We start from the raw sequence: 15,162 nt of genomic DNA on the forward strand, positions 1-15,162 counted from the left end.
GGCGAGGGAGCAGGGTCACCGCCGGAGGGCAGATGACGGCGGGACGGCGCCCGTGGAGGCCGGGAGAAGCCTTGCTCCGGGGCGGCATAGTGGGTGCAGCCGCCATCTTGAGTCATCATCATCTTCGTACCCCCTCGGTGGGCCTGGAGTGTGGAGGGGGCCCGGGTCTCTGCAGGTCGGCGAGTTGTGCCCCTCAGCTGAGACAACGATGGCGGCATGGTGGGCCACGTGGCGACTCTGCGTGCTGCGGTGAGTGAGCAAGAAGGGAGCGGTGGGGTGCTGGGGGCCCCCCTCTCTCTCCTCCCCGTGTCTGGCCACATTGACGATTGCCCTTCGTGGGACCGCGGAGCTCGGGGGCCAGATCGGGCCCCGGTTGGAGGCTGATGGACCCCCCGGAACCTGTGAAGGGGTGTGTGTGTCAGTGGCTTGTTGGGACTGCTGCTGGGCCCGGCTGGCTTTGGTTCCCTGTCGGGGGGGCCTGACACCTTGTTACATAGCCCCGGCCCACCGGACATTGTGGAGTTCAGTGGACTGGTTGCCTGCGACTATGGGTCCTGGGGAGGGGCGGTCTGCTGCCCCTCGGCTTGGGGCCCTTTGGACTTACCTGTTGGTGGAGCTGCTCTTGGCCGCGCCTGCGGTGGTGGGCATTGGAGTGGGGCGCTGTACAGCCTTGAGCGACCGACACTGTCACGATGACGCGGGCCTTGCTGGAGGCGGCCACACCAAGCAGGGGACCCTCGACAAATTCACAGAAGCGGGCCAGGGGGCTGGTGGCGGGGGTTCACAGGCCTCTGCACCGGACAATGCGGCTTTGCTGGCGACCATAACGCAGTCCAGGGACATGCTGGATGCCAAGATTGGGGCTGTTGGGGCTGATGTCACACTGCTCCGCCAGGACAGGAGGAATGTGGTGGAGTGGATCACCGGCGTGAAGACCCGAATATCTGAGGTGGAGGATGATGTGTCCATATTGAAAAAGAAGATGGCGGCCATGGAGAAGATACAAAAGGGCCTGGCCATGAGGATCGAGGACGCGGAAGGGCGGGCCCGACGGAACAACCTCCGCTTTGTGGGCTTTCCTGAGGGCTGTGAAGGTGACAATGTGGAGCGCTTTCTGGCCCAGTGGCTGGAAGGCTGGCTTCCCCCGGACATGCTATCACGCTGTTTCATTGTGGGAAGGGCCCATCGGGCTCTTATGCAGACACCCCCAGTAGGAGCACACCCTTGACCGATTATTGGCAAGTTTCTGAACTACTCTGATCGCGATGTCATCTTGCGGCAAGCGCGAGTGAAGGCCTCTCTCACCTATGATAATGCGACTATTTTCATCTTCCCGGACTACACGCAGTTAGTGCAGCAGCAGCGTCAATCCTTTCTAGCCCCCAAGGCTCGCCTTCGCGGCCTCAAGCTTCAGTATGCCTTGCTGTATCCGGTGCGGTTGCGGGTGATCTACAAATTCCGCACACTGTTCTTTGATACCCCGGAGGAGGTATTCCACTGTATGGGCGAAACAGTGAAAGTTCAAGTCAACGTGGCCCAGGGCGGAGAGTCGGACTCCTGTTCAGGTGGAAAGGCCCGTGAGGGCCTTAGGAGTCAGCAGCGTCATCGCAGGCGATCGGAATCTGGACGCAGCTCACGTTCCAGCTCTGTATCTCGCCCGGGGGATCCGGCGCCGACACAGCAATCGGATGCGCCATGAAGTCTGAGGCTGTTCTATAAAGCTGTATGTATGGTAATCATGGATGCTCATGTGCGCAGCTTGCAAGGGCTGGGAGCCTGACCCAACAGGTGTGGGTGGGAGGGAGTGAGAGCCCCTTTCTATGGGTTGTCACTTGGGGATCCATTGGAGGGGGTGGTCCTGGGTCCCCAGTTGGGGCCCGGGCTGCGGTCCGGCCACAACAGGTGCCTCCATGTTTGGGAGGTTCAGGGTGGGATTGTTGGTTGGGGTTGGGGGGTTTGTTTGCGCTTGGTACGCTGCTATGTGTTGCGTTGTGCGTGCTGAGTCACCAGGACACGGGTAATCTATGCAGTAATACAGTCCTATGTCTGCTGTGGGACGGGAGGGACGGGTAGGCCTTGGCTCCTTGTGAATATTGAGCTGGAATGTGAGAGGGGTGCTAGATAAGGTGAAGAGGGGAGCTGTTCTCCAATATGCAAAGAGGGCGGGGTGGACGTCTTATTCCTTCAGGAAACGCATCTGCTTGGCACGAAGGTACTATGCCTCCAACCGTTCGAGTTCACACAGGTGTACCCCTCTGGCTTCACGAGGGGGTCTAGGGGGGGTTGATGGCCTAATACACTGTCGGGTTTCCTATGTGCATGATCGACTCTGGGCTGACACACAAGGCAGGTATGTTTTCGTGCAGGGCAGGATAGGGGGAGACATAGTGACCCTAGGTAGTGTGTATGCCCCGCCGCCTCTGCAGTGGCCCCTTGTTGAAAAACTCATGTCCCTCTGGGGTGCCATGCCTGATACCCTCTCAATAGTAGGGGGGGACTGGAATGACGTTATTGACCTGGGAAGTGATAGGTGGCGCAGCGGGGCGGTTGATGGGGGGTTTCCACCACCAAACTACATGCTCTGGCATCAGGCCTGGATTGGACAGATGCATGGAGGTATCGACATGGCTCACGTAAAGAATAGAGCTGGGACATACCACCGAAGATTTGAAATGGACTGTCATAGAGAAGATACTACTAGGGAGGCACCAGGCGGATGACCAAAGAACCTTATTACTCCGGGAGCAAAAATGGGTCTACCGCTTAAGAAGTCACGTAGTGGGGCTGAACGATGAAATCCGTGGCAATCATTGGGGAGACAATAGAGGATAAGGCACTGACAGTATAAATCATCGGTACACTACCTGAGTTCTAAGATCTCCTACCTTAACCTGTTTTCTTTGCTTTGTTTCCCCCTATGTCTGCGGTGTTTGTGTTTTTTTTTCTCCCTCAGAAACCCTGCAGGAGGTTATAAGGAGAATTTACCAGGATGAGGCCCATCCGGAGCATTTAAAGAAAATCCGTAGCAAACAGAGACAAACCTCTAATCTCCTTACCGTTCCCTACTGATGGGATGGTTTATAGGTTAAGGATATGTAGATGGACAGACGGCTCCTATTACCTGAGCATACATGACATACGGGCCTTTTAGTAACAGCTCCATCGTAGTACTGCCTTTTTGGGATGAGCGGGGGACAGTGGGCTCTCTATTACATAGACAATGATGTTGTGAGGGCCGTGGAGCCATTGCATGAGAAAAGGATCCGTCCCAGCCTCCCCGCGATTTACCTCTCATGCCCTCGATTTATTATACATACTCACAGAGAACAGGAGCAGAGCCTGGGGTCCTTTGGGCCTATATATAAAATGTATCATCTTGACTAACCCCGGTTTGTCCTGATTGGGTTGTTGGGTCATACCCGCTCTCGGAGACTAACATCGATGTAATAGGGGTCGCGGACGCAATGTATTTCGTTAAAGAACTACATCTCCCAGCATCCCTACGTCCGTTCATCTTGTGCGTCATTATGTCCCACGCCGGGTTGGCCGATCACGTGGGTCGTGCGCAACGCAATCAGGGGACAGGACAGCCTATTAAATACAGACAGCATGGATCTATCGCTGTCTTCGCGGTGATCCGGAAACAGGCAGAGGAGAGAGGGCAAGCCTACGGAACAGTAAGGAGGCGGAAGGAAGGGGGGCTCTTGGGGGCAGTGGCAGGCACCTGAGGGCTCCTTTCTTTTTTAATACCATTACGATCTACATTGAGTTAGCCTGTCCCATGGAGGGGCACGCCCTAGACACCGGTATCGAGAGGAGAGATTCATTCGTATTTTTCCTCTCATTCAAACATAGATTGTGCTCCTGGGATACCCTCCTGCCAGACACCAGTTCTAGTTTATATATTATATAAACTCGGTGAGTACTAAAGTGGGTACAGTTTACTACACCCGATGTACTAATCCACGATCCTAATGATACACCATGCCACAACAGCTTGGTAGGGATCACGGGAGCAAGGGGGCTAGATGAGATTTATGGAGAAGAGACGTGGTGACATCTGGTGTGTGTATAAATGCAGCATTGTTGAAATAATACTTTTAATACTATTTATGTACTGTTTGGGATTCCTATACCCGGGGGACTAATTCCTAACCTGGGACAGGAACAAAGAGGGTGTATTACCACACCTCTGACCACATTGGGAACATAGACAGATGTTTTTAGACATGCTGATTGGATAAGAGATCGCCTTGATGTGTAGCACGACTCTACTATTTCTGTTTATTTCTGTTCCTTTTTAGTTTATGTTCTCCCATATTATTGGGAGTATACTCCACACGTGAAAAGAGGGGCCAGGATCTAGTTAGACCGGCTCGTGTTTTGTGGCATACCAACCGAAGTACGGTGGGGCCAGAGGTGGTACTGGGAGCGACATCAGTCCTGAAGAAGACCGGGTGACCTTTCGAGGCACAGTAAGTCGGTCGAAACATGTTGACACTAGCAGTACCAGGAGGGGTGTCTTGAGAAGCCATATCTTCTCTTCTAGACACTACCCATCCTTTCTTTCCTTTTTAATCCTGGTGGGTGAACCTTGGAATACAGTTTTAAATAACATCCTTATCAACTGCACTTTCTGTCGCATCACTAGTTCCAGTGACTTGGTGATATGCACTGTTCTATCACTTTGTATGTTACGTGTATTAAGTGTTGAGTTTTGTGGTCTTATGTTTTGTTGCGTTTGATTTATTATTTTACCACCTCCCTTATGCTCCACCCTGAGTGTGGCTACACCAGTGCGTTTTGTAAGCAGGCCCAATGATGAAGCACATCACATACTTCGGTATGTGAGTGAGGGCAGTTTTTCCAAACAGATGAGTTTTTTTTGTTTTCGTTATATGTGTTGTTTTGTGCTCTCCACCCCTTATTGTGTGTTTAAATGAGAAGTAATGGGGGTTCGGGGTGGCAGAGTTAATTTATAGACCCTCTCCCCTTCTACGTGTAAAGTCACATAAAGAATACACATATTTCTCTGCAGTACATGACTCATTTTCCAGACTCGATTACATATTTGTTCCAAGGGGGCTGGCCTATAGAATCCTGTCGGTGGATATACTGCCGAGGGCCTTGTCTGATCACTCACCAGTAGCACTCACATTTAGTGTAGGCCCAGCCAGGCAGCCATTGAGGTGGCGTATGTCGGGGTGGCATCTGATGCAGGAAGACTACAGGGAGCACATGGCTATAGAATTAGAACATTTTCTAGTGTCCAATGTAGGCTCAGTGGACTCCCCGACTACCCTGTGGGAGGAATTAAAGCCCACTCTGCGGGGCGTGGACATCTCCTGGTGTGCGGCGGCCCGTAGGTAGCGGCGGAAAGAGTTGGTGCAGTGCAAGGCGGCATTAGAGAATTTTGAGCGTAGAAGTCGGGGAGTAGATGGTGGACTCGCCAGGCGACAGCTAGTCCTTGCGCAGCAACAGTACACCACAGTGCTGATGGATGAGGCGCAACAGGCCTGGCTGGCCACTCGTAGTCGGGTGTACCAGTTGGGGGACAAATCGTGCAAAATGCTACATCGATTGTGTCAGGGCACACTTCATGCCCAGCCGCTGCCTCAAATCGTAAGTCCTGGGGGGGGGCCCATACTTGAGCCCACCGCAATTGCTGATTGCTTCGCTGCATATTACGAGAAGCTCTACGCGCCCCGGGAGTGCTTGCCGGCCAATATGATCCAGCGATTCATTGATGACCTTCCCCCCCGTGTGGTATCGGACGATGTGCGGGATTTGCTGGACAAGCCGCTGACTTGATAATGAAATTGGTACGGCCCTGGGTGAGCTGAACCCCGGTAAGGCGCCGGGGCCAAATGGCTTCCCCTGCAAATTTTTTCGGCGGTTCTATGTGCAGTTGGGTCCACGGCTTTGTCCGGTGATGGAGGAGGCGCGTGAGGGGGGTGCTCACACCGGATTGGCGACACGGGGAGGTAGTGGTGTTTTTGAAGCCGGGCAGGCCCCCGGAGAGTCAGGCGTCCTACCGCCCGATATCAATGCTTAATACGGAAGCAACGGTTCTGGCCAAAGTTCTTGCCAATAGGCTTAAACCTCACATCGCGGATCTGGTTCATCCGGATCAGGCAGGCTTCATGCCTCAGAGGGCTACTCGCCATAATATTCGGCGCGCTCATGTTGCGATCTCTGGAGGAGCCTGGGGAAGCAGGCTGCGCTATTTCTGGCGGATATGGATGTGGCCTTTGACTCCCTGAGCTGGATATATTTATTTGCCCTGTTGCGCCGCATCAATCTGGGGCCGCGCTTCTTGGCGTATGTGCGGTTGCTCTACACTGATCTTACGGCCTGCGTACATGTTGGGGGGGCGATCTCTTGATCCTCTTCGGTTCGGTGGGGGACGCGTCCTGTCCCCTTACCTATTCGCGCTCGCCATGGAGCCCCTCTCGGCTTTGGTGCGTATTGATGCCCAACTTAAGGGCTTCCGGTGGTCTGTGGGCCTGGCTGACAAAATAGCACTATACGCTGATGACGTATTGTTTTTTCTTACGGATCTAGATCGCTCGGGCCGCGGCTGTTGCGCATTCTGCAAATTTTTGGTGAAACTTCCGGCCTATATACGAACCCGGCTAAGTCAAAGCTGTGGGTACTCGGTGAGCGGGGGCCGGTGGGGGAGTGGGCGTCAGGCCTCCAGATAGCGTCGGGCAGGGTAAAATATTTGGGGGTGTACCTGTCGGAGGAGGCTGCGGTTTCTCGGGAGCGCAACCTTACCCCTGTGTGGGATCACACGCGCGAAGATATAAAGATGTGGTCCCGTATGCCGTTGACTATATATGGCAGATCGGCCATCTTTAAGATGGTAGCGCTCCCTCGCATCGTGTATCAACTACAAAATCATCCATACCGAATTCCGCGGCGCTGGTTCCAGCAAGTCAACTCAGCGCTGAGTGGGTTCTTGTGGGAGGGGGGGATTCCGCGCGTGGAGCTACGGACCTGTTTCCGCTCTACATATACCGGGGGATTGGCCACTTCTGACGTGCTCTCTTATTACCAGGCTGCACACCTGCTGGTCTTAAATGACTGCTGGTACGGGGACTGGGGCGACCCTGCATATGCGGTCCATACGCTGCTGTACGCGGTGGCGCTTCGGCGGTGTCTTCCCTCTGCCACGCAAGTGGTGTTTTACGTCTGGAGGCAAGCGCTGCATAGAATGGGATGGTGGAACGTGCTCACTCAGGAAACCCCTCTTTGGCATAATGTTCGCCTGCCCCACCTAGCCGCGCTTTTGGGCTTCCGGGGATGGGACGCAATAGGTATTTCCTCGCTAGGGGATGTGATGATAGGATGTTCCCTGAAGTCATTTCAGAACTTGCAGGACGAGTTCGGGATGCCCCGCTCCCAGTTTTTTAAATATCTTCAATTTCGACATGCTCTAATGCCCTACTTGACGGCTCTGGAGCAGCTCGCCGACTTCAGTCCGCTAGAGGCCAAACTATTCATGGGTGAGTTGCCTGATAAGAAAATCTCACACATATACCAGACACTGGTCCACCACTGCTCCTCCGATCTACTTAAACTTAGGTCTGCATGGGAGGAGGATGTTGGGGATCTAGAGGAGGAAGACTGGAATGAAGCCCTGGCGAGCCCGCGGGCTGCTGCAATTTCCACTCGCCTGCGCCTGATCCAATTTAAATATCTACATCGCACATATTTCACACTGCAGCGCTTGAGGCGGGCAGGCATGGTGGGTTCCCCGGACTGTCTTCGGTGCAGCTTGGAGTGGGCACACTTCTACACACTACATGGGGCTGTTCAGCACTACAAAGGTCACGGGATGGAGTCTTTAGATGTCTATCTGAGGTGTTGGCCTGGTTGCTTCCTCGGGATCCCAGATTAGCGTTGCTGCATGTCATGGAGGGCATTGGGGGCAACAGGTACAAGCGTCATTTGTTGCTTCTGCGCCTTACGTTAGCCAAACGAGATATTGCCAAAGCCTGGAAGGCGCCCCAAGCCCTGCCTCTGGCCGCCTGGAGGAACGGCATGGACTTCTACATGGGACTGGAGCAGCCTATATTTATGGCCAGGGGATGCCCTGGCAAGCACTTAAAATATGGAAGAGGTGGGCCGACTACCGGGGGCTGGACTTGGACCCTCTGCCTGACAGAACGGCCCTCCCGTCGTCTTGACACCCGGACATTTGGTAATATTGTGAAGTTCCTTGATTGGACTCCACAAGTCTTTTGTACAAATGTTTTCACTCTATCTTAGCAGCGGCGCAATTGGGGGAGAGGGGAGGGAGGGGGGGGTTGTGTTTCCTGTAAAAGTCTTCATATGACATGTTTGCCATGCCAATGTTTGCAACAGTCTCCGGTGCTCTGAGCTATGCCTCATATGTGTGTTCAGACAAATAAAATCTGTTTAAAAAAAAAAAAAAGATACGGAGGTCTGTTGCGGTCATCCATTTCGGAAATGCTTCTCTGTAGAATTAGTGTCTTGGCCTTCAGTTCTTCGATACCCCTCTTTGAAACAACTCCAGAATCCTCAAGGGAGCTGATTCTATATTCGACCTTTGTAATTTTGCTGCTGATTGAGTTTATATCGAGCCTAATTGCTGCTATTTCATTCTGCATCATGCCCATGTTAGCTTTGGGGATTAGGCTAGGTCATAAACCTCTGCTAATTTATGTATGATCACGTCCATAGTTGTGTTTATATCCATTTTGCCTATAATAAGTGTACTAAGGCTAGGAGGATCTGGCTTATGGTGTGTTAAGTTTGATTTAATCTCTTTGTCTTCCATTAGATATAGATCAATAATATGGAGCAGGTACAGAGTGTGTGGAAGCTATCTCGCCGTGTTGATACAAGGGTAAAGAAATCAAGGCTTCTCTACGTGCGCACCTCCACTATGAACCCATGCTGACACTGTGTCTGCAAGTGCAAAGGATTTTCCTTGGTGGCCGACAGTTAGCTGAACCTGTTGCTTCCCTGAAGATAAAGTAGTCCACTTAGCAGGTGAGTGCAAAGTCAGGCAGCCATGCACAGAACAAGTCGAGGTTCCTGAAGGCCACTTCTCACTCTTATGAAGTATTTATGGACACGTCTACTCCAAGACTGGTAACCTCATGGAACAGGCTTGTAAAGTTTTTAAATCTAGGTCCCTAAGTATAGGTGGCTACTTGGGTCCTAGTGACAAACTGTTTTCCTGCACTAGGTACCGCTATGCAATCTCACCTTAAGATTAGGGGTGGGCGATAAATTCCACTCCTCTGGTGGAGATCATGGAGTTTTGCCCCCTCCATGTTAAGCGTGAAAAAGCATAGTTCCAGTAAAACTCTGCCAACTGATGCCTGCCTGATCTTTTTCTCATGCATGGCTCGCCAATGTTAAGCTGGAAAGTGAGTGGGAGTTGTGGAGTCCCCTAGAACGATTTTTGGGCTCTAGGACGGCATCCGGCAAGATTTTCTCAATGCAGGCAGGCGCAACTGTTTGCAGTGAGAGATCAGACGCTCGTGGTGAGAAAGATGTTGCTCGAGTAGAAGAGCTTCTCGAGTGGGAGCAAAATACCAGTGCCCTCTGGTGTGACGCTTGGTGCTATTCATGCTGATTTTTCAGTGCAGAACAAGCTGCCGGCACTAAAAATAAGCACAACGTGCCGATTCTGCCAGCTTGCAGATCTCCTTGGAATCTTGCAGAGTTTTTATATAACTTCACAGAATTCCACAGAGTGAAACTGCGCGAACTCTGCCCACCCCTACTTAAGATGTACCAGAATTCACTGTCCGCAGAACTCAGTGTGATGCGGGATCATACATAGATAAATTACTCTTTGATCACCATAGTTTGCATACTTAGCACACATTGTGTACATTTAGCATGTACAGTGTAGGTTCAGCAAGTGTTAGTGGCATCTTGAGTGAGGCTCTGTTTGGATTATTTGTGCCCTTCCCGTTACAGTTACTGATTCAATTTGTACGATACAAACAGTAATTTATGCCTATGTTAGCTGATTCATATGAGAGTACCAGTCATCAGGAGTTCCGGAAGCATTAAGTCATCAAAATAACTCCCTTGCGCCAGCACGGGTTGGTTACGGTGCCATCTTCTTTCAGGAGACTCCTATCTGGGTTAGCAAGCAATCCACATTTCTTTTCTACCCCGCCATTCAGAAGTATCAAAGCAACTAAAAACCATGCTGTGGTGGTTACAAAGGCCATATTCACTGGTCAGCCATCTGAACTGATAATTCCACAACCCATGCATCAGTAAAAAGCATCTACTTGGGATGAGCTACACCACAATCTCCTTCCTCGTCTAAGCCACTCCCCCTCCAAGCACTAAGCATGACCACCACAGTGAAGCTCAGACAGTCTAGGTCAGCAGACTGATCCATTCACCCATGAGCTTTTCAGAGACTGTCCCCTTTTACCCTAATGTTACTTCCTAGTAAGGTAGCGGGCATCATGACACAGAGAGGGGAAAATTAGGTAATCGGGCAGAGAGAAACTATCTGGCAGTCAACCAAATGTATTATCCACAGCTCAACTGACTTCGACAGGGTCGCTGATGCTCTTCCCCTTTAACAGCAACACAGACGTGTCTGGATACACAAGGAGATAGACAATGTTGTGTTGCTACAACACTCCCCCTAAAATAGTTTCATGGTCATAAAACTCATGTGCAAGTTTCTGGGGAATGGGACATAGGCTACTCTCCCGGCAGGTTATAAGTAAAAAGGCTTATATCCCTGAACCGTAATCAACTTCCACTGAGTTTCAGTGTCCTCACATCCTTGCATGAGGGGAAATCGGCAAAAGTCACTGTGCACTTCCAGGGGCTGTCTGTATTTATAGATTCAAGTGAATAGCTGATGGATGTCAGCGGTTTAATAGTGCGCACCTATGAAAAGTGAGTGGGTGCCTGAGTGGGTGCCTGTGGTGTGTAAATGCTTTTCTGTAAATAATACATTTGTGAATGTGATTGTTAGAACTGGGATTTCTGGTTGGCTAAGGCTTGCACCAAAGCCAGGCAGAAACCACCACTCTAGTCAGGGCAAGGGAGATACACGCCAAAGATAACACCTGCTCACCCACTTGGTAGCTTGGCACGAGCAGAAAGGCTTATCCCGGGGGCACTGTGTATAGCATTTGCGCACACACACAGCAACAACATCCCAGGCACAACTCCACACAAGGTTATCAAAATAACGTCTGTATTCTCAAAACACATCAGATAGTAATCACACACTACACATTGTGCCAACTGGCACGGGCAATATTCACAAGGGATTATTTACACAGGACAGGGCCACGTGGGCCACTGTCAGAATCAACACGCAGAAATTGGTACAAGTAAAAATAGATAAAAAACCTACAACCAGTAGCCACTGGTAATCACTGTACTCCACCTCAACCTGTAACATACCTTTACAGTATGCACAATCACATCAGGCCCGAATTACATCCAGCGCCAACCTCACTAGTCTAAAGACATTAGACCCTACCTCCTAAGTATAACTCACATTTAGAGGCATAAATCACAGTGAAGTATAATCTCACTAACCCAAACCTAAATAGGTAAAACAACTTCATAAGCCTAAACCATATCTAGAGGTATCAAACACAGGGTGCGTAAAACATACTAAATGCATTACATTTCCTAGCACCACATTTCGAACACATCAATCACATTAGGGCCTTGCGCCCTATCCACATACCATCCCCCTGGCCAACTGGCCATCTCAAGAAGGGACTCAAATGCCCTGTGTCCCGAATGTCAGGGTGCGCTGCCAATGCAGAGCCAGTCAGGGGTGCACCATCTGCGAAAGCCTATGCGTTGCAGCTGCCCACTACTTGCTGGGCAGCTGAGAGCCATGACAGGGCCTAAATGCTGCAGCTGGCACTAAGTGCTGTGAAGCTGTGGAAGGCCTGGCACCTCTGTGCCAATTATGTCCCTCTCAGGAACTCTCATTGGAACTGTGCCTAAACGGTACAGCTGCCCACTACTTGCTGGGCAGCTGTAATTGATAGGAACTGCGGCATGGGCTCTCAGTAGCCCTTGAAGCAAACTGACTGTGCCCCCTGGAGCCATCTAGACTCAGGAAATTATGGGGCTAAACGTTGAAGCCACCTAGGCTCTAAAACAAATACTGCGCACATTGGAGCACTCTAGGTTCTGAAAATCAACAGGTGTCCCCTACTGAACTGCGGGAGAAAGGACAAAATGAGCCCAGGCACAAGGGTGCCCGCTGGGCCCTGCTGGGGGCTCTTTAAAATAACATTGCCCCCTGCTGGAGCCACGCAGAGGCTCTAAGAACACTCTGTGGGGCATGGGGGCCATCTGGCTCTCAGAACGCTGTGCCCCCATGCAGCGCACTGGCTCCTAAAATCATTATTCCCCCATCGGTGGAGCCATCTGGCTCTCAGAAATGCTGCCATCACTGTTGGAGCGGCCCACTGTCAAGTGGGGCCACTCATGGAGTACACAACCCCGAGCCCTCTCCTTACCGGGCTCCGGTGGCAACACTCCTCTCCAATGCGCGGGGGCAGGCACCGGCAATGTGCCTAGCGCCCCCCCTCTTCAAGACTCAGCCGGCGGTCATTGCGGGGCTCTCTCACCTCATGAGAGCCCCGTCCTCTCGACACGCCAGTCTTCACCTGGTCCCCTATCTTGGGACCGGGACTTTTCAGATGGAGCCTGCGAGGCTCCAGGACTTCCTTCCCCACATCTGGCCGCACTTCCGCTTCCGTCCGGCGGCCCCGCCCACAACCAGGCGGGCCGCAGACGCGGCGGCAATCTTCTAGCGCGGCTCGGTGAAACGCGGGGTGGGCACCCGCTTTGGTTATGAGTTTAAAAAGCGCCATGAGGGGTAGGCTCCCTCCAAATTTGGCTATAATGCAGGGTGGGCTCCTGCTATTTAAAATATAAAAAGAGTGGCCATAGTTAAATAAAACTAAGCGGGGGGCACCCGCCGCCATTATCATCCAGGGGGGAAGCTCTACGCTGGGGATTCCCTCCTAAAGGAAAATAAGCACAGTGCTCCCAGGGCACTAAAGGGGTGCAGCAAGGTCCTGGGCAAAGAAATAGAACAACCAGCTCCTCAGCAAAAGGGAAGTCCTCCAGTCTCCCTGCCAAGGCAGAGGGGTCCCAGAAGAACAAGTCTCCAAGGCATCCAGGGGCTGGGCAGGGCCCAGGGAGGCAAGCCTTCCCCTTGGCCCCAGCAGCAGCACACCCCTGGAAGATTCAAGTCAGGACAAGAACATTTTTCATGGGGTCACAGCCTCTTTTTATCCACAGAAATCCTTTGTCTACAAAGGTGCAGGCAGGTGGCAAACCAGATGCAACTGGTTCTGGAGCACTTGGTTTTGCTCAGCCCCTCTGCCTATTCACAGGGTGGGTCAGGGACATCAGACACACCACAGGGGATGGAGCCAGCATTTTGGAGGGAAGGCCCAGCCCTATTCAGGTCCCAGGTTCACTCCTCCCTGCCATCAGCATGAAGATCTCTCCATTCACAACCGGGCAGACCCATCCTGACTCCTGGAGCCAGTCACACCAGCAAGCTCCAGCTAATCACAAGCCAGACAGTCAATTCACATTTACTGCACAGACATGCCAACTTCTAGAAGTGGCACTTCCATACTGTACACAATAAATCCGCACACATCATTGCGCAGCATTTAAGCACACGAGTTCACACATACCAAACTCGACCCTGCACTCCCCACACATCAGTAACTACCATGGTCACACATATTCCCCATGCATATTGCCCATGCATTCCTATGGGAGGGCAGGCCACTCTCACCACACATACACAGAGAGCGCACACACCTTACACTGGACCACAGTGAAAAAGTGCGCAGAGGCCTAAAATCACCAACACCAGGTTACAGAAACAGGCTAGGCAAATGCAAAAAGTTTCGGGGTGAACCTGCCAAAAGGGTCAAGTCCAACTGTGATGTATTGCCAAAATCAATGACAACTGCTTGATGTAATGGTTAACGGTACATACTTGTGGGCTCCCATTGGCTATATGAAGTTCCTTGCTGTGCATTTGTTGATAGTTAATAGTTGTTTGCGTTGTGCTGGTGAGTTGCCCTTTCAAAAAACAGATAGCTGTAATATAGTTATGTGTTCGTGGGTAAAGTCAGCAGCTGTCTGTGGAATGCTTGCTGGTGTGTTTATTATGGAATTGATTACTTTGGTGAAATCCTCTTTGGCGTTTTTGTAGATTTTACATTCAACCTCTAGATCAAATTATCTCTACCTACCCTCTAATTGTATAATACTCACTTTGAAGTGTGAATTGAGCTTGATCATGATGCTGGTCTTCATGTCCCAAATAATGACTGGTCCATTGTGGCTATCAATCGCCATGTAGATGCCCATGCGACGGATTGTGAATGGCATTTCCTTTTCACTGCCCCTCTGTACCATGCCAAAATGCTGGTCACTTAGGGTCAGTTCATAGCCCTGAAATAGAAAAAAAATCTACATTTTAGGGCATTTGAGCACGGAGCACTATGCCTTGGATGAAATATCTAGAAGTGAATTTAAGGTAGAGCGGCTTAAACAATTAAAAGTGCTTTCTGTACTTCACTGAAGGTATATGCTGTAAAACATACTGCTTTGTGTAAACTGGTTACTGCCAATCAGCAGAAGACCATAACTGAGACCTACATATCCTTCTCGTAAACCCTCAATATGAGGCTTAGGCTGTATCCAGTGATCTTCTGATGTATACCTTCCCCATCTACTATTACATTCCGTTTTAACACGGCATCACTTCAATCCTAATGCTGTTATTTCATTCTGCCTGAAAATACAATCTATAAATCAAAGAATATGTTTCATAAATGGAGTAAAACACACACATTTGACTAGCATCTGTTTACAAAAAACCCTCTTACGCCTATTGAGAGGAGATTTTCCAGGGGATTCCTCATTGGCTTCAGGAAGAACTAAGTGTAAAATAAAATTCTCAATGGTGCTTATCTGAGAGTCACAAGTCAGCGACAGAAGTGTCTCTCCTGTAGGAACTGATAGACAAATGAAGATGAAACTAAAGAAAGATTAACCTGACCACTGAGTGACAGATGATACCTGAGATAAGATTAAAAGTTTCAACAGTTACAGTACCCATTGACTTACATT

The 15,162-nt window shown here is 50.8% G+C and overlaps 1 protein-coding gene across 1 annotated transcript in view; it reads right to left on the bottom strand.

Moving 5' to 3' along the window:
- Window positions 1–15,162, bottom strand: part of LOC144823882 (mucin-5AC-like) — a 663,881-nt gene that overhangs the window by 393,022 nt on the left and 255,697 nt on the right. The window contains exon 21 of the mRNA XM_078682770.1: window positions 14,302–14,481. Coding sequence (XP_078538896.1) covers window positions 14,302–14,481 — 180 coding nt within the window. The remainder of the gene's footprint in view (window positions 1–14,301; window positions 14,482–15,162) is intronic.

Source organism: Lissotriton helveticus, chromosome 3_1 (genome assembly GCF_964261635.1).
Source record: "Lissotriton helveticus chromosome 3_1, aLisHel1.1, whole genome shotgun sequence".
Lineage (NCBI taxonomy): Eukaryota > Metazoa > Chordata > Amphibia > Caudata > Salamandridae > Lissotriton > Lissotriton helveticus.